We start from the raw sequence: 18,803 nt of genomic DNA on the forward strand, positions 1-18,803 counted from the left end.
CCGCTTTATAACTCCATGAAAGCTCCCATTATCCCTCTCTACCTGCTGTGAAACCATCTCCCTGTCTCTCATGCCCCCAACCTATCACCAAGCCGTGCCACCCTCATCTCCAGAGCTACCCTCCCTATATACACACCCCAAGTTTCCAGCCATCACCTGGCAAAGGCTCCCTGCAGGAGCTGGGGGAACCCCATCCAGTGCCTGGCACGCCCCAGGCAGAGGGTGCTTTCTCAAGGCCAGAAGCTCAGAGAAGAACAGAGCCACGGGGTGGCAGCTCGGCAAGGCTGGCGTCACCCATGGCAGCCACAGGTGCCTTACCTGAGAGTACCGTGAAGACGGCGGCGAAGGCGTTGAGCTTCAGCCCGTCAATGACGTTGCTGGAGTGGAAGAGCTCCAGACACATGAGGCTGAAGCCCACCACCAACAGCAGGATATACAGGACTTCTGACACCACCGACAGCCACAGCACACCTGCGGAGCAGAGCAGAGTGGCCCCGCTGGGCCAGGCCAGGTGTCAGGGGCCACTTGCAGCCCTGCCAGGTCACCTACCTGTGTTGCCCAGGCCTGCCAGGGAGCAGGGAATTGAGCTGTGTCAGATCTCAGCCTCCTGAGTAGCGCAGAAAACAGGTCTGAGGGTCAGGGGGCTCAGAGAATCGCTGCAAGTCATGAGAAATCTGCAGGTGGATTGACTGACACTGCAGGAGAAAAAAACCTCCAACCTTCCCCCGCCCCCCCCATCAGTTGAAGGTGGGAGTTCCAGGATGGATGGTGGCAAGGTGTGGCCATCACTGAGACAGGCCACCAGCTGACCCAGAGCATGCTAAATCATGTAAATTCATGTAAATGAGGCCCCACGGGCTGCTGAGACGAATGGACAGACAGCCAAGCGCTTGCTTGGTGACAGATGCTCTTTGGGAAATGTCAAGATGGCAGCTCAAAGGCAGGGAGACTGGGAGGAGGAAGCCAGAGGCTTCTCCTGCAAACAGGAGCTCCTGGGTCACAGGAAGAGCTGGGAACAAAATCTGTCACGGTGAGCCTCAGTTTCCCTCTCAGGAAAGTGAGCAGCATCTCAGACAAATCCCTGGCAGGTTGAATGTAGCCTCAGAAATGTCTTCTTTGGCCCATACAATATTTGTTTTAAATATCTGAATTCATTATCAACATTTAAAAATAGGGAATTTCACATTAAATATATGTATATACTCCTATTTCTGGATTTCCTTTGCAACGCTGGTAGAGAGGCAGCGACCGTAGCCGCCCTGTCCCTGTGCAAGTGGGCAGCTGGGCCTGTTCCCAGCTCAGTGTCAGACTCACCCACCTCACCCTGTCAGCCCCCCCAGAGATCCTGCCTGGTGACACACACCTCCCCCCGCCCCGATGACAGGGCCCAAGGTCACGTCTGCCTCTGACCATGCTACAGGAATATAACACTTAGTTGAGACAGAATCCCACTAGGTAGCACAGATTGGCTTGGAATCCTGATTCTCCTATCTCAGGAACCCAAGTGCCAGGATTACCAATGGCACCACAGTGCCAGCTTATAATAAAGGCAGCATTGTTCAACTCTGAGTTATAAGGTAGACCCTGATTTTTTTTTTTTGCCAGTCCTGGGCCTTGAACTCAGGGCCTGAGCACTGTCCTTGGACTTTCTCAAGGCTAGAGCTCTACCACTTGAGCCAAGCACTATTTCCAGCTTTTTCTATGTATGTGGTACCAAGGGATCAAACCCGGGTCTTCGTGCATGCTAGGAAAGCACTCTACCACTAGGCCAAACTCCCGACCCAGACCCAAGACCTTGAGCTTAGGTGAGAGGGGCAGGGGAGGCTCGGAGCAGGATTGCGAGTGGTGCAAGGTCTTGAGCCCTGGAACACTTGTGCCCTCTAGATCAGAGCAAGAAATGAGGGACTCCCCTGGGGCATCCAGAAAGGGACACACAGGGCAAGTATCATGGGCTCATCTAGCAAGCCCAAGGTTGGGACTTCTATCCCATGGCATTGCCAAAGGGGGAAACAAATCTAGAAGAGTCCAGAAAGGACCACAGCCCTGATGACACTGGTGTTACCTTTCTGTCTCCCAATCCTTGCCTCTGGAAGGATTGGTAAGTCCCTGTAGTGAAACCATCAACATGATGTCCTCAGAGTGTCCCCCACTTTGGGAGGGGCCTGGAGATGGGGTCAGTCAGGCCTTAATCTGGAGTGTCACTGTGTTTGAATGAGATGATTTTACACACACACACACACACACACACACACACACACACACACACACACACACACATATTCCTGGCACACAGTAGGACTTCAGTAAACATGGGCAAATCTCACAGACAAGCTAGAGCAGCATATCAGCCAGGGTTCACAACTGTACACATGCATTTATCATTGGAACAGATTTCTGGCAAGACTCTGTTGCCCCCTTTCAGCTCCCTGAACCCCTCAGCCTACCCCCACCCCTCACCCCCGCCACCACTGTCAATTCAGAAGTGTTCCAGGCAGACATGCCCTTTAGAAATGGCCCTGGTGGATGGAATCCCAGACAGTCAAGAGAAGCTGAGATGAATCATACTGACCTTGACCTTCAGTGACAGACCATGGTGGGCTTTTATTTATTTATTTATCTATTTATCTTACTATTTCTTCAGGATTCAGAAACAGACTTTGAAAAATGAGCCGTGCTCCACACAAATGGGGGTGCTGAAGGGATGGGAACTTAGAAAGTCCCCTTCTCTCTGGCGATTATTCTTCAAGTCCACCATAGAAGGGAGGGCTGCAGAGTACACTGTGTGTGTGTGTGTGTGTGTGTGTGTGTGTGTGTGTGTGTGTGTGTGTGTGTGTGTGACTCTCTTTCCTTCCCTCACTTTCATTCTGTCTTTCCTCCTCCCAATCATTTGTGGTGGTTTGATTTATTCATTTATTTTTATATGGGTGCTAGAACTTGAAGGGCTTGAACTCAGGGCCTGGGTGCTGTCCCTAAGCTTTTTTACTGGTGTACTACCACTTGAGCCACAGCTCCATTGCCAGCTTCCCCCCCACCTCCCCTGGTTAAATGGAGATACGAGTCTCACAGACTTTCCTGGCTTTAGGTTTGGCTTCAAATCAGGATCCTCAGATCTCAGCTTCCTGAGAGGATGGCAGGTGGCAGTTATCAAGGCTAGCTTTGTTAGTTGGTTTTATCAAAACAAAGTTCCACCACGTGGCCCCAGGCTGGCCTTGAACCCTTGATTCTGCTGCCTCTGCCCCCCAAGTGCTGGAATTACAGGACTGTATCACCATACACTGCTTCTAAATGAGTCTCTTTCTGGCTACCCTAGCAGGTGAGAGAGGCAGACAGCACTCCGCTGGGGTGTTACCGTGCTGTCTGAATCTCTGTGAACCAGACAGCATCTTTCATCTTTCCACTTTTTCCCCTGCTCCACTTGGACCAAAGGAATCCTACTTTTATGCAGGAGAGTCTAAAAATATTCAGACTCACCAACTTCAGGGGTTGGTCGTCTCCTCTGGGAAGGACCCATGAAGCTTTTTGCCAATATAAATGGCATTTCCTTTGGTATTTTTAAAGATCACACAATCCAAAGAAATAAGCAAACTGGACTGAGGCCTTTGAAAGCATAGCTTCCAAATTCCGGTTTCAGGGTTTTTTTTTTTTTTTTTTTTTTAAAGAAGAAGAAGAAAGTTTTTTGTTTTTTGTTTTTTTTTAAAGAAAAGGAGGTATGAAAGGTTAGATTTCCAGACAGTTCACAAAAGGAACTAACCTAGTTTTTTTTTTTAAACCATATGGAAAAATAGATTGAACCTCACTGGTAATAAAATTCAGATTAGAAGTCCCGTAAGGCTTCACTAGAAGCTGGAATAGTAAACCAAGTTTGTTTGTATTTTTTCTCCCCACATTTGAATTCTTCTGGCAGAAAACAGGGAAGGCAAAGTGAATTTCCCTACAAGAAACATCTGTTTTCCTGGGGGGGGGGAGGGCGAGTGGGCATAGTTCTGGCCTCCCAGCTCTGACATCCCAACCTTCAGGTTGGAGTGTACAGAAGAACAACGAGTGATCCCTCAGGCTGGGGGACGGGGGGCGCTCTGCACCTGGCCATTCTCCCTGGAGTTTTCTCCTCTCTTATCCTGCCTATTCTTGCTCTTGGCTCCATTCAGACAAACCTCAGCCCTCAAAGAAAATGTAAGGATATCCCAGGGAATCCATCATCTATCCATCCACCCATCCAGGGGGTACCCCTCCCCTGGGGGCCTCCCCCCATCCCCACCCTAGCTACACAGCTGCTTTCTGACAGTTTTGCTCCCCTGGGTCTCCTCATCTAGGAACTGGAGCTTAGCTCAGTGGCAGACTGCTTGCCTAGCACTGGGTTCGATTCCTCAGTATCATGTACACAGAAAAGGCCCAAAGTGATGCTGTGGCTCGAGTGGTAGAGCATTAACCTTGAGAAAGCCCAAGGACAGTGTCCAGGCCTTGGCTTCAAATTAAAATTGCTGGGTACCAGTAGTCTGGAATCCTAGCTATTCGGGAGGTTGAGATCTGAAGATCGTGGGAATAAAGCCACATCAAGTAGGATAAGAGTCCATAAGACTCTTATCTCTAATTAAACATCAAAAAATAAAAATAAACAAGAGCCAGAAGTGAAGATGTGACTCACCAACCTTTAACGAAAAAGTGAATGGACAATTCCCAGGTCTTTAGTTCAAACCCCAGTACCCCATACACAAAAGTCAAAATGATTAGGTGATACACGCCTGCAATCCCAGCTACTGGGGAAAATCACTGAGACCAACCTGGGTAAAAAAGCTACCCAGGTGTCATCTCAATCAATAAGCTAGGCCTGGTGCTTTGAACCTTTTATCCTAGCAGCAGGAGGCTGTAGACAGGAGGATCGTAGTCTGAGGTTGGCTTTGGGTGAAATGCAAGTCACAGATTCTGAGTTCAAAAACAAAACCTAGCCTCCCGCCCCCCCCCAAAAAAAGGGGAAATAATTTGTGTTCATTGGGAACAAGTTTTAAAAATCCCCAAATATGAAAAGGCAAAACAATTTCCCCAGCAACACCCACAGAGGAAACAAGGGTTAATTTCCTTCCCATTGTGTAGAGGGTCAGCGCCCCGCCCCACCCCAAGCAGAGGCAGGCTGATCAGGCGGTGTTGTATCCTCTTGGTTTCACAAAGCATCGTCTCGGGCACATTTTTATGTATCACTTAATTACATTCCATTTTTTCCCATCATCAGTAACGATGCAATTAGTGTCCTTGTACACACGCGTCTTTGTTGACAACGTGAAATATTATATAGTCGTCCAAAATGAATTTGTCAAGGAAATTTTAATAATATAAAGACTCTGGCGGCTGCATCATTTATACCAGCGAAACACCCAGCGATGGTTCGGATGGGTCAGGCAGGGGAGGCAGCGTTTGTTACAGGAACTGCCATCCACGGTTGAGTAGGATAGTCTGGCTCTGGAGATTGACAGTGCTGAGGAATGAACCAGTGCTGCTTCCCCCCCCCGCCCCACTGTTTCCTCCTCTGTAGAGAGGTTGGTCCCATAGGGGTTTTTTCTAGGATTTCGTGTTTCATTTTGGCAGGTGGACTGTGTGTGTGTGTGTGCACAGGGACGAGGGCCTCCTGCCTGCTGGGCCATTGCTCGGTCCCTAGGCTGAGATGGGCCAAGCACCCAGGTTGCACTGACCCCGGGTCGCATGGGGTTACTCAATAATATGGAAATGGAAGAAGGAGGAAGACAGATCCAGCCGGGCAGTAGGTCAGACCTGGACCCCACCAGCCACAGCCGGGCTACACAAAACCATCTGGAGTCTGGAGGAGGCCCGGGGGGCTGCAGCTGTGCCCTCTCCCCTCCCCCAGGTCCCGGGGCGGCAGCCACCGGTCCGGACGCTGACCCGGGGCCCTGGGTACAGAAGAAGAGCTGCAGCCAGCCAGAGGCGCACACGGCTCTGGGAGGGCAGGTGGAGGCAGGGACGGATCAGAGCTGCAGCAGAGCCCGGGCTGGGGGCTGGGGAGGCCGGCACCCGATGAAAGGTCAGAGGAGCAGACGAGGCCCCCAGGACCCTGTGCGCTCTGTGCATAGCTGCACGGTCTGCGCATGCGCGCACACCCCCCTCCGCGCACGCATACACACACTGCGCATGCGCACATGCCTGCACGGGCGTACTTTCCATGTGTGTAAGCACACACTCCATGGGTGAGTACACACCCTGTGCATGTGCACGCTTCCGTGCCGCGTGTGCACACACACGCACTGCATGCACCACATCTGCACCTCCCCTACATGTGTGCACACTGCATGCGTGCGAGTACACTCGGTCTATACACCGTGCATGCGCACGATCCCGACGCATAGATGTATGTACGCACACTGCGCATGCGCCTTCACGTGTCCTCTGCGCATGCGTACACCTATGCGCAGTCCTGTGCACACTCTGCAGGTGTGCACCCTTCACATTGGTTTTGAAAAATCCCAGGGACCAGGGAAGGAGGAGCAGGATTGGCTCTGAGTAGCCGAGGGAATGTGGTGACTTTAGGGGATGAGTTTGTCAGACATCCCTTTGTACTTACAAAGGAAACATGGGAAAGCAGAGAAAGCCTCCCCACAGAAGGAGCCATAGAGCCCAAATAAAGGGTGAACTTGAATTGGGTGCTGGTGGTCACGCCTGTAATCCCAGCTACTCAGACCCAGACTCTTATCTCCAGTTAACTACCAAAAAACCAAAAGTTGAGCAAGAACAGGAGGCCAAGTTCAGGCCCTAGAGCTGGCAAAATAAATAAATAAATAAACAGACAAACCGATATTTATGTGTCCTGGATAACTTGTACTGGCTGTGGCCTGCACATTCTAAAAAGAACCCAGCCAGAACTCGAAAGACATACCAATTAAGCCATCTTCCCTTTGTCTACCAAATTAGATATAAAACTGACATCAAGACTCCCTTAGACCCAGGAGACAGAAAATACAACCCAAATGAGCTGTGGCAGCCAGATAATCTGTCCAGCTGGAAGTGCAGAGGAAAGATCTCAGTTTCAGGCACAGCTGAATCCAGGATTCAGCCTTTCCCTCTGTCCGTTCTGCCTTCTACCTTGGGGTTTGGGTCTCAAGCTCTACTCAGTGGTAAGAACATGGCTGAAAGCTAAGACAGCTCTCTGAGAGCAAACAGGTCCTTGGTTTAGAGCAAATCCATTTCCTACCATATTCAGATCCACTGGGCACAGCCCCTGTTTTGTGTGCTTTATGGTTCTGGTTTTAGTCTTGAAGCAGGCCTGCCTCGTCATCCCGAGCATTGGAATCACAGACATGGTTGCCATGAGGCCTGGCCACTCCCCTCCACCCGCTTTCTCTTGAAGAGACATTGCATCTCATCACCTGGTCCTGTATCCCTGTTAGCCAATCATACATTGAGAGAGGACCCGGATGCTTTGATTGTCAGAGGCCTGCCTGGTCTGAGCATCAATGACCAGGGGGAAACTAGAGCGTGGACATCATCAGAAGAAACCAAGTTCAAATGGTAGGAGAGGGTTCAAAGAAAAAAAGAAAAAGAGGAAGGAAACAACCAAAAAAAAAAAAAAAAAGCTTTTGTAAAGCAGGGAGCCCTGCTGGCTACTCTAACTGGCTGGACATTTTTATTCTTGGCTTGGTACTCAAAGCTGTTCAGCCATCAGACTTAAAGTACCACCTGGAGCTGCAGGAGATGCCTGGGGATCCTACAGCCTGGAGACAAATGCTCCCCCAGATCCATTCCTTTACCCGGGGCAGACATTGCTAATCGATCACAGCATTCCCCCCCCCCCAGAGCCCCCAGAGAGACTTCCCAATCCCTCTTCACACAGCCATCCTAGCAGGCAGTGCCAATTGAACAGAGAAAGGATGAAGTGTCAATCTGTGTTTTCTTTCGAATGATTCTAATTCCATCATCTGTCAGAACAGAAATGGACCCAGGAGGCAGGAAGCCTATTCTACGTACCGGAACAAGTTGCTGGGGGCACCAAGGATACCAGTCTTCTGACCTTCACTCACAACTTGATATCGTGTGCAGGTGTGAGTTGCAAGCACAGGTTCCAGGCTGGGGCGGGGGGAATGGAGACAGTGCTCCCTGGAGGCTGCTAGAATAAAGTGCGCATTCCCTACACAGGCCCTCGAGGCTAATCACTCACCCCTTCCTCGCCCACTATTTCTCCTGCCCCCTCACCTTCTGAGCTCAACCTGTTGCTCCAAACAACCCCAGCTCCATCCAGCATCAGAGCCTTTGCGTGATGGGCCAACAGCTCAGGTGACATCTCTCCAGCCTTGCCCGACAGCCCAGAAAAAAGGGCAAGAAGTACCACAGAGCAACCAGGCTTCCCACAACCAATGCCTAGTGCCACAGGCAGGAAGATGAAGCCCTGTGATTGGCCAGGCCTGGACCCTGTGCCCGCCCCACCCAGACAGAGGTGGAGAGGAGAGAGGGTACTAGAAGGAAGGGGTGAGCCCGGCATTGCATTCTGGGTGACACAGGAGAGACATTGATGCTGGTTTCCCTGTAGAGGCTTGAACTCAGGACCTGGATACTGCCTCTTTGCCTTCCCCCTACCCCAAAACTGGTGCTTTACCGTGTGAGCCACACCTCCACTTCCACTTTATTTTTTTTAAGTGGCTCATTAGAGATAACGTCTCATAGACTTTCCTCCCTAGGCTGGCCTTGAACTACAATCCTCACATCTCAGCCTCCTGTTTCTTCTTCCTGATGCTGCTGCTCACACTCTTCTGTCTGAGGCACACTTGCGATCCGATGTGATAGATAGTGTCTGTGGTCCATGCAGCCACTGAGATGTTAAGATGACAACATCAAGCCTCTCCAGCCATCCTGGCAAACGACGGGGGAAAAAACCATAACTCGCTGCCAGCTCTGGCGCTGGAGCTTTCGTGGAGCCCCGTGGTGAGTTAGCAAAGTCGACTGTGGGATGACTCTCCCTGTAGTATTCTGTATTTTTTTTTTCTTGGACTTTGGCACAGCTGCCTGAAGCTAAGAAGATTCCCTGCCTGAACCTGAGCTGTCAGCGCGCCAGGCTGACTTAATTAAAGTGAGCGGAATTACCGAGTCATTATTTAAAGGAGGAAAAGAGCTTCGCAGCCTCCCCACAACCTCCCCTCCCTCCCAGGGGAGCAGCTGTCCCTGCTGCCCTCCTGCTTGGTCTTCTTTCTTCTAGGATCTTCTCTGATATTGCAAAGCAGAACAACCCAAAGGAGAATGGGCCAGCCACTCATCCAGCCCCACACAGCGCTACTGCTGTTCCTCCAGGCACGCGTCTGTCACCCCCTCTCAGCCCGCAGCCCGCAGGAGCCCCGTGATGGACTGAAAGGCCCTGGAGGGAGATGTAATTAAATCCCTGAAGATTGCCAATCCTCCCACTGGTGAGAGAGAAAAAGAGCCAGGCACAGCAGGCCTGTCCAGACAGAGACAGCCTGGTATGGACAAAGGCAGCTCCGACTACAGACGACACGCAGAGACGGGGCGATGTTTAATCAGAAGGAATGACAAGGGAGGGAGGGGGGTCAGAATGGAGCAGGTGGTTTCTGACCAGACCTTGGCTGAGAAGAGATAGAAATGTTTAGATTCTAGCAGGTGGAGAGTAAAAGCCCAGCTCCCTGGTCAGGCTAAGATTCTACAGCTCCCATGATAGCATGGTACCCAGTGCACCAGGCAGATGTGGGTTCGAAGTCCACCTCTGACCATCCCGCTTCGCTGCAGCGTGAGCTGATGTTAACACGCAAGATGCTGCCATTCCACTTAAGTAGCTCCAGTCTTCACCCCTCCTTCCAGGTGCTCCTACCTGGACACCTGGGTTTTCCCAGCTAGGGCTTGGTTCAGCACCACGGCCAGCGCATCCAACTGGTTGGGTGCTTGGTGGATGGTGGATGGTGGGTGATGGATGGATGGGTAGATGGAGGATGGATACAGGCATGGATACATGGATACATGGATGGATGGTGGATGGCTAGACAGATTGGATGGTGGTGGACAAATAGATGGGCAGATGGAACATGATGGATGGTGGGTGAACAGAAGAATGGATCTGGTAGATTGGTAGACAAGTGGATGGCTGGTAGACAAATGGATGGATGGATGGACAGATGGATGGATGATGGATGGCTGGACACACAAAACACCGTGTATGTGTACCATGGAACATTATTCAGCCTTGGGAAGGGAATTCTCTTCTGGCACGTGTTGCAGCCTGGGTGAGCTCTGAAGACATTCTGGTAAGTGCCATCAATGGGTGGTGGGAAGCAGGGTGCCACCGTCTGCAGAGCGCAGGCGTGTGGTTTGCCCAAAGGCGATGTGTGCTCAGGAGGCGGCATGGAAGGACGCTGGGCTCTGCGCTCACAGCCACCAAGATGACAAATAGTATGGGGAGGTTTATTTTGCTACAATTAAAAGCAAAGAACTTCTGCTGACGGATGTCTGAGGCAGACACCGCGTGAGGGAATTCAGCAACGCACAGACACTGACCAAGGATTATGAGAACTTACAAAACTCCTATAAATCAGTGAGCGAAAGAAAACGACAGATAATCTAATGGAAACAGCCAAAAGATACAAACAGGCGTTTCGCACGAGACAGCATCCAAAGCACAGGAATATGGAAGGACTCGAGAGCTCATTACTAACTGAGAGACACAATTGAAAACCGCCTTGCGACGCCATCCCTCAGCAGCCAGGTCGGCTCCATTTATAAATCTCACTGTCAGGAAAGAGAGAGGATTCATACCCAATTAATGGAGGTATAAAGGGGCAGAACTACCGGAGATGAGGGCTCAGGCCTGTTGTCCTAGCTACTCAGGAGGCTGAGATCTGTAGATTGAAGTTCAAAGTCATCCTGGGACAACAGGGCCATCCACTGTAAACCTTTTTTCTTTCCAGGTTGCTTTCTTTACCAGGTGTTTGGGGACAGTGATGATAGTTACAACACAGGACAAAGAAAGCTTATACATTATCCACTACGATGTGGTTCAGTTATCTGTAGAGACTTTGGGGATGAATATTGTTCTCCTTTTATTGTCATCATTGAGGGGGGGGTCTGGAACTCTGGGCCTCGGTGCTCTTTCTGAGCATCTTTCACTCAAGACTTAGAGCTATACCGCTTTGAGCACAGCACCATTTTGGGTTTTCTGGTGGTTCACTGGCAATAAGAGTCTCATGGGTTTTTCTGCTCTGGCTGGCTTTGAACCATGATCCTCAGATCTCAGCTTCCTGAGTAGCTCACAGGTGTGAACCACCAGCGCCTGGTTTGTTGCCTGCTTTAAATCCTGTCTCTCTGTCTCCCTGCCCCTCTGGCTCTGTGGCTCAGAGTGGACACTGCCAAGCCCTCCCCGCCCCCTGTTTGTGCAGCCTGCACCACAAATCATCATTTCTCACAGCAGAGTGTGGCAGCCCCATGGAGCCACCGAGGATTTCTACATCTCCACTGTGCACGCCTCACCACGCAGAAACTGTTCTGGGCTCTCAAGCACCAGAACCAGTCACCGTGCAGGGTTGAGATGACGATGATGATTTTTTTTGTTGTTTTTTGTTTCGAGAGAGTGAGCATGTGAGTCTGCTGGATAGCTAATTACCTGGAAAGATAATCTCGAATAATTGGAATTAGAGCCACTAAAGCAATTATTAGACTCTGTGATCTCTGGGAGCTGGGCTTAGGAGCTTAATAAGAGTATATAATTAGAAGATCCCAGAACTTCAGAGAAAAGATAGCTGGAGGGGTCGGGGGGACCAGAACAATCACCCCAGAATTGAGGAGATAAGATGGTAGCTAGTGGCAGAGAGACCTGGCATGGCTGGGAAACAGGGAGAGGGAAATGCAGTAGGGGAGAGCAGGAAGCTGCCTTGCCCTCATCTTGCCGTGTGACCTTGAGTCAGAACTTCTGAACCATTCCTTCCTCCCATCCTACAGTCACTCTGCAAACACCCAGCCCTGAGATCCTTCAGTCTGAGGACTGTCAGGACTGGATGGGACAAGTGCGTGTCAGTTAGGAAGAGGACTGGAGCTTGGAGCTCACAGCAGGGGCTACAGGCGTAGGCAGGAGAAGCGGACAAGAATGAGATGGAGGCCAGCCAGGAGGGAACCTCACGGCCGGGGCCTCCTGCAGGCCTGGGAGCCAGGAGAGGGTTTGAAATGGAGGCCTGTTATCACTGGGTTTTCATTTCAGCCCGAGCCTTTAGAATTCAGTGTGGGAATGACTGCTCCTTCCCTTTTAATGAAGTGTAACACACACACACACACACACACACACACACACACACACACACACACACCGTGCATAAATTGGATTTCATATTTCATCAGCTGATCAGGGCACGGTTGATGAGGTGTTAAGAGCTGGCAGCCATCAAGCCCTCTCCACATCCCTTGCTCAGGGGCTGCTGGCCTGGTGATTCTGGTGCCACAGATTCCTACAAACAAGGGGTGAGGCTGGCAAGGCCCATACCACGAAGACAGCAGGCCACGTGGAGGAGGGGAAGACCTGGGCCTTGGCTCTGGACACCCCCGAGTGTGCAAGACCTGGAGGCCTCCAGGAGGAAGCCAAAGGCAAAATCTGAGGTCAGGGTCAACTTCCTGTTGACCCAGGAAGTCAACAGTGGGACTGGAACAAAGCATGTTGTCTGTTCCCCTTCTGCACCCTCCATGACATGTGTAAGGGGAAGAATCAGAAAGACATTGATTCTATGGGCAGCACATGCTTGCAATCCCAGCTATCCATACGATAGAGAGCTTGCCTAGCAGCTGATGCCCTTACTGCACACTCCACTACCACCAGAGAGAAAGAGGAAGGAGAGAGAGAGAGGCAGAAAGAAAGCACACATGTACCTGTGGCTTCTGGCTTTCTACCCAGCTACCTGGAATGCAGACACAATAGCTGTGTGTAGGGGGGGAATCAAGGGGCAGCAGGAATCTGTGGCTGTGAGCAGAAGGAGAAGGTAAGGTCCCAGAGCTGCCCCCACCTACCACCAGGGGCAGGGAGAGGCCCTCCACTCCTCTTTCCCCTTCCCATTCCCCCCTTTGTCATGCCCTGAAGAGATACCAACCCAACACCTGGCTTCTAGCCCATTGCCCAACCAGGACATCAGATTGGTCAAGGTCACACTCACCTTTCTCCGACGCTGGAGCCAAGTCAATGAAGCTGCGACAAGTCTCACCTTGGGATAGAAAAGAAGGAGTTTCAGAATGAGAGACAAAGCAAGAACAGGCAAATCTGTGCCTCAGACGTCTTCCTTTCTCCCCTCTTAGCCCAGACCCCTGCAGCAGCCTAAGGTCAGCCTGACCACACAGACCACTTCTCCTACACCACAATTCCCTGAGCCCCGGGGAGAATGGGCGCCCATCTCCACCTGCCTGCCAAAGCTGGGCAGATCCCCTGCCAGCTGCCCTGGTCATTTCAGCCCATGCCACCCAGTTGGGGAAAAGTGAAATTCCAGGGGAAACAGAAGCTGTGCCCAGGGAAGACGGGACATTCCCAGAATGTGTCTCCAGCTTCCACACAGCTCAGCTCAACTCCCCCAAGAAGGATGAATGGCCGGCCACTCCCCCACCGCTGAGCCCACAATCGGTGAGTCGGTAGATTTGATGAAGGAGATTGTTTGGGATATAAAACAAAAGATTGCCTTTTACCCCATGGAAAGACAAGGAGGAGTCCTGAAGCTCACCCCATTTAGGTGGGCTCAGGCTTGGAAATCCTTCACAGCAGGCATCTAGTTCATTTATTGGGACTAAATCTCAATAAAGATGTTTGGGTCTTGGTTATCAGCTGGGAATAAGATTTTTTTTCTTTTTTTGTGCCAGTTAGTCCTGGGCCTGAACACTGTCCTTGGACTTTCTCAAGGCTAGAGCTCTACCACTTGAGCCACAGCACCACTTCCAACTTTTTCTATGTATGTGGTACCGAGGAATCGAACCCGGGTCTTCATGCATGCTAGGCAAGCACTCTACCACTAGGCCAAACTCCTGGCCCCCCCATGTTTCTTATTGGGAAACATCCACGGGGGTCTCTCTATCCCCCTTCACCCTGCAGGAGTTTCCTCTGTGGGGGTTCAGGGTGTCTTTAGGGATGCCCTCCCTGGAAGGTCCTGTGGTATCTCCTGTCCCCTTTTGAGTCTCAAAAGGTCAAACCAAGTCCACTTGGAATCACCCTCCTGATGAGTTGGGAGTGTGGCTTACTAACTGTCAGGCCCCGAATTCAAATCTTAGTCCTGAAAAAAAAATTATGTTTACTAGCTGGGAACTAGTGACTCATACCTATAATCCTAGCTGCTAAGAGGCCGAGATCTGAAGATACAAGTTCAAAGCCAGCTTGGGTAGCAAAGTCCAGGAGACATTTGTCTCTAATGAACCACCCAAATGCCAGAAGTAGAGTGGTGGCTCAAGCCGTAGAACAATGCCAGCACAAAAGAAAGAAGGGAGGGGTGAGGAGGGAGGGAGAGATAGGGAAGAGAGAAAGAAAGAAGAAAAAAAAGAGAGGTCTGGGAAGGTGATTTAGTGGTAGAATCTCGCCTAGCATGCATGAAGCTCACATACACAGAAAAAACTCGAAGTAGTACTGTGGATCAAGTGGTAATGCTAGCCTTGAACAAAAGAAGCTCAGGAACGTTGCTAAGGTACTGAGTTCAAGCCCCAGCACTGGAAAAGAAAAAGGAAGGAGAAAGACTCTTTTTTCCAAGGAAGACCAAGAAAGACTTTTTCCAAGGGTGAGAGAGAAATTCTGGGCTCTCTCAGGAGTTCTGGAAACTTCAGGAGACCCTCCGCGGGAAGGAGGCTCAAGTTCTCACGGCTCTGCCAGTGCCCTGGGGTCTGGGGAAATGGTGTTGGGAGTGGGGAGGGAGTACTGTCCCCGCTCCCCCAGCCTCCAGAAGCTCTCCATGAGCATCTTGATCTTCCCCCCCCACCATGGGCCCAGCCTCCACTCGAGGCCACGAGGCCACGCAGTAGAAGGAGTGGCTTCCATGCCTGTGGGATGTGCAGCCCCAGGGCTGGTGCCTGTGTGGATGGAACTGAGCCGACAGTTACCATCTGGGCCAGCTGGGGCCTGACAGGAAGCAGATGGTGGCCCCCCAGGGGCTCACGGGTGGCTCTTTATAGACATGTGGATGCAGAAGAGCTGGAGCCACCAGGCCCCTACCAGGCCGATATATATGGGCAGGGCAGGGGCAGGAGGTTGCAAGTCTTGCTTGGGCTAGAATGTCTCCTTGGCCCTGGACTTCAGTAACAGGTACCTATGTAGGGCTGGAGGCTGGGTCACAGAGTCATGGCGCAAATCACATACATACCAGTGTGTTCCCCACCTCTGACCCTCTAAAAAATATCCTAGGACCCATGGCTCCTATCTGTGATCCCAGCAACTGAAAGCTGAGGATCGTAGTTCAAAGCCAGCCCAGGCAGAAACGTCCGTGAGACTCTCATCTCCAGTGAATCACCAAAAAGCCCGCAAGGAGAGCTGTGATTCCAAGTGGTAGAGTGCCAGCCTTGAGTGAAAAAGCCAGGGAGGAACACATGGCCCCCTGAGCCCCAGCCTCAGCATTGGCCAAAAAGTGCAAGCGTACAACGATCAAAACCACACCCAGTGATAAAAGTATATAAATGTGGACAGCCTTTCTTGCGTCTAAGAGGCCGCCGGCTGGCTCTGAGCCGAGCCTGGACGCCAGTGGGGAGGGACAGATCCATCGCAGGTGAGAAACATATTTTGTGACACTCACTGGTCAGCACAGCTCGCCATTTACACCTTGGGTCTTAAGTAGTTTATTTCTGGAACCTTCGGTATCGTGTGTGGATGACTTTGGCTGACCACTGACCACGGGTGAAGGGCGGGCACACACAGCCACGAGCCAAGCTGGCAAAGGATTGAAATGAGAAAGAGTTCTGCAAATGCCCTCCCCGGCTGGGCTCCTTGCCTGCACCCCAGGTGAGAGACACACACACACACACACAACCCTCTTCCAAGCCAGAATCTGGGGGAGCCATGACTCTGCAGCCTCAACCTGAGAAGGTGAAGGGGAGCTGGCTTGACTGCAGGCACCGAGGAAGGAGGTGGCTCAGGGCAGAGGCCGGGAGCTGGCACAGGGTGTGTGTGGAGCCCTGCAGGTGAGCCACGTTGCCTTTGGCATGGATGCCAAGGTATTTGGGGCTTTGTTGGCAGTAGAGCCCGGGTGGTGAGAAGAAGGGACATGGGGTGCCAGCATTGTTGGCTGAGCCCCATATCCGGGGTCTGAGGAGCATGACTTAGTGCCACGGTGGCAGCAGATGGAGATGCTGAGGCTGGGGAGGGAAAAAGGGAGGGGAGGAAGGCAGGAGACAGAGGGCAAGGTGACGCGGGCCTCTCAAAGTCAGCCAATGTCGACCTTGGCTGAGCAGCGGCCTCGGGCCCTGCCTCTCTGTGTGCCTCACAACGAACTAGCTGCTGTAACGTACCAAGTGCTGCCCTTGCCAGAAGCATTCCCATCCTACAGGCGGAGAAACTGAGGCACGGGGTGATTCCCGTCACTCATCTGCCACCACACACAGAAGCTAGTGGCAGAGGCGGGGCCTAAACCAAGATGGTGGGCATAGCTTTATTTGGGGGTACTTCTCTGTACAGCTCGTAGCAGCGTGTGTGGAAGACAGAAACCACCACCGAAGCATCCTCTCTCAGATACAGCGGCTCACATCTGTAACGCCAGCCAATGAGGAAGTGGGGATCTCGGTTTGAAGCCAGTCTAGGGGTGAGGGAATGGAGGGGGGAGACGAAAGATAGCAAAACGTCATCTCTAATAAATTAGGCCTGCTGGAAGGTGCATACTACGGAAGGCACACACTCGGGAGGTTCACCATTTGAGTCCAGTGCCAGGCAAATGCATAAAATCCTCCATGAAAAATAACGGAAACCACGTGGGTGGCAGTGTGGTTCAGTCAGTAGAGCACCTGCCTAGCAAGCACAAGGCCCTGAGTTCAAATCCCCAATACTGCCAAGTCACAAATAAAGCTTCTCTGCCTTCTAAACATGGCTGTGTTTTGAGACACCAGCCAAGGGGCTCTGGTCAGGATGGATGTGAGGCTGACTGGATCTGAGAACCAGGTCTCAGAAGGAGCCCTGTCTCTGGGCAGGCACAGGGTTAGTGTGAGCAGAGGGCAATAACAACGAGCTAGGACTGCAAAGATGACCGAGGCCCACAAATGTGGCTGACAAACAATGATTCCAACTGCTTGGCAAAGGGAGAAGGTTCACACGCCTTCACTGGCTGGTTTCGAGGAGAGCAGGGAATGGAGAAAGGAGCCCTATGCCAGGCTATCTCCCGTGAAGATCTGCTCGCAGCCCCGGCTGGCAGAGTCTTGGCAAGACCTTCTTTGGAATTCTCCAGAGGCCTCTGCCAGTTCAACTGACAGAGCGGCAGATGGCCTGCACTTATCTGCTGATGATATTTTGATTTATTTATCTCCTACAGATGGTCCCAGGCCCTGGTTTCTGGCAGAGGGCCCAGTGTGGGGGTCAACTTTGTGGGGATGAAGAGCTGATGATGTCAGAGCCGCCTGGCAGAGAGACAGGTACCTCCAGGGTCCCCACTGGGTCAAATACCCAGGTCTGGGTATTTGAAACATCATGGGTAAATCAGAGGGATGAATTTGTTCTACTAGATTTCAAAGTACAAGAGGGCTACCAGCCCAAAATGACTGTTGCAGGAGTTAACACAGAAAGAGCTTTGAATTCACAAGATCCTGAGTTCGAGTCCCAGCTGTGCCACTCACAAGCTCTGTGGCTCAGACAGGAATCTGGTTGATTGACTGCTGAAAAGGGACTTCCCTAAGCCAGGGTTGCATTTCCCAGCATGCCCTGTGTCCAGGCAGAGTTGTGGGATCGGCTCTTGCACGTGGCACTTCCTGGGACGGGATCATGCAGAAAGGAAGAGAACTTGGCTTCTCTTTCATCTTCCTCTTGCGTGCAAAGCTCCGAGGCCCTGGGCAATGGCAGAGCCCTGTTGCATAGATGTCACCTGGTCCCCAAATCACTCCATGAGGTGAGGAGACTGCCACCTGCCACTGACGCATTGCCAATGGGCCAGAAATCAAGTTCTGTCATCTGTAGACGCAGCTGGGACTGTTTGTTACAGCAGCAGACACTGGCCTGCACACCCGGGGGCAGGCTGGGGTGGGGATGGGGAAAGGTTTTCATATTCCCCACATGTTGGGTAAAGCGAAGCCAGGGCTGGGCGCTGGTGGCTTACGTCTTCTCATCCTAGCTACTCAGGAGGCTGAGCTCTGAGGACCATGGTTCAAAGCCAGCCTGGGAACTAAAGTCTATGAGACTCGTGCTCAAGCTGTGAGCCTTCAAACCATGCTTCCAGTACAGCTGGGATGAGAGGCAAGCACCAGGATGCCTGGCTTATCCCAGAGGAGGTCTGAGATGTGATCTTAATCTGAAGTTGAGATCCAGAGCCATGCCTCGAATGTGAAAGACTCAAAGGGGGACAAAAGTTCCCTATTCCTGAGCCTATAATGGCTCTCCGGCTGGGGCGCTCCCGCGTGGTAGACACTGGGAAAAGTACTGCGAGGATTCTCACAAACCTACCTTTACCCCATCTTATGGATGAAGGCTCAGGGAAGGGGAGGCCCTCACATAGGATGTGGTAGAGGGGACACCCCAAACTCAAGAGTCCCCGCCTCTCACCAAGTTCAGAGGGCTAGAACCTGTAAGAAGGCCTTGGTTCATTCTGTTTGGGGCATCTGGAGTTCCCAGCCATGAAGGAATTTGAGAAAGACTTGGGCTGGGTGTCACGGGCTCACCTTTTGTCACCCTAGCAACTCAG

The 18,803-nt window shown here is 51.7% G+C and overlaps 1 protein-coding gene across 1 annotated transcript in view; it reads right to left on the reverse strand.

The window, feature by feature from the left end:
- Gsg1l (GSG1 like) overlaps window positions 1-18,803 on the reverse strand; it is a 77,258-nt gene that overhangs the window by 29,166 nt on the left and 29,289 nt on the right. Inside the window, exons 2-3 of the mRNA XM_090357704.1 lie at window positions 13,125-13,172; window positions 319-471 (exon numbers count right to left, since the gene is read on the reverse strand). Of these exons, the coding sequence (XP_090213830.1) occupies window positions 319-471; window positions 13,125-13,172 (201 nt within the window). The remainder of the gene's footprint in view (window positions 1-318; window positions 472-13,124; window positions 13,173-18,803) is intronic.

The sequence above is a fragment of the Megascapheus bottae genome, chromosome 25, assembly GCF_031878675.1.
Source record: "Megascapheus bottae isolate mThoBot1 chromosome 25, mThoBot2.hap1, whole genome shotgun sequence".
NCBI classification, from domain to species: Eukaryota; Metazoa; Chordata; class Mammalia; order Rodentia; family Geomyidae; genus Megascapheus; species Megascapheus bottae.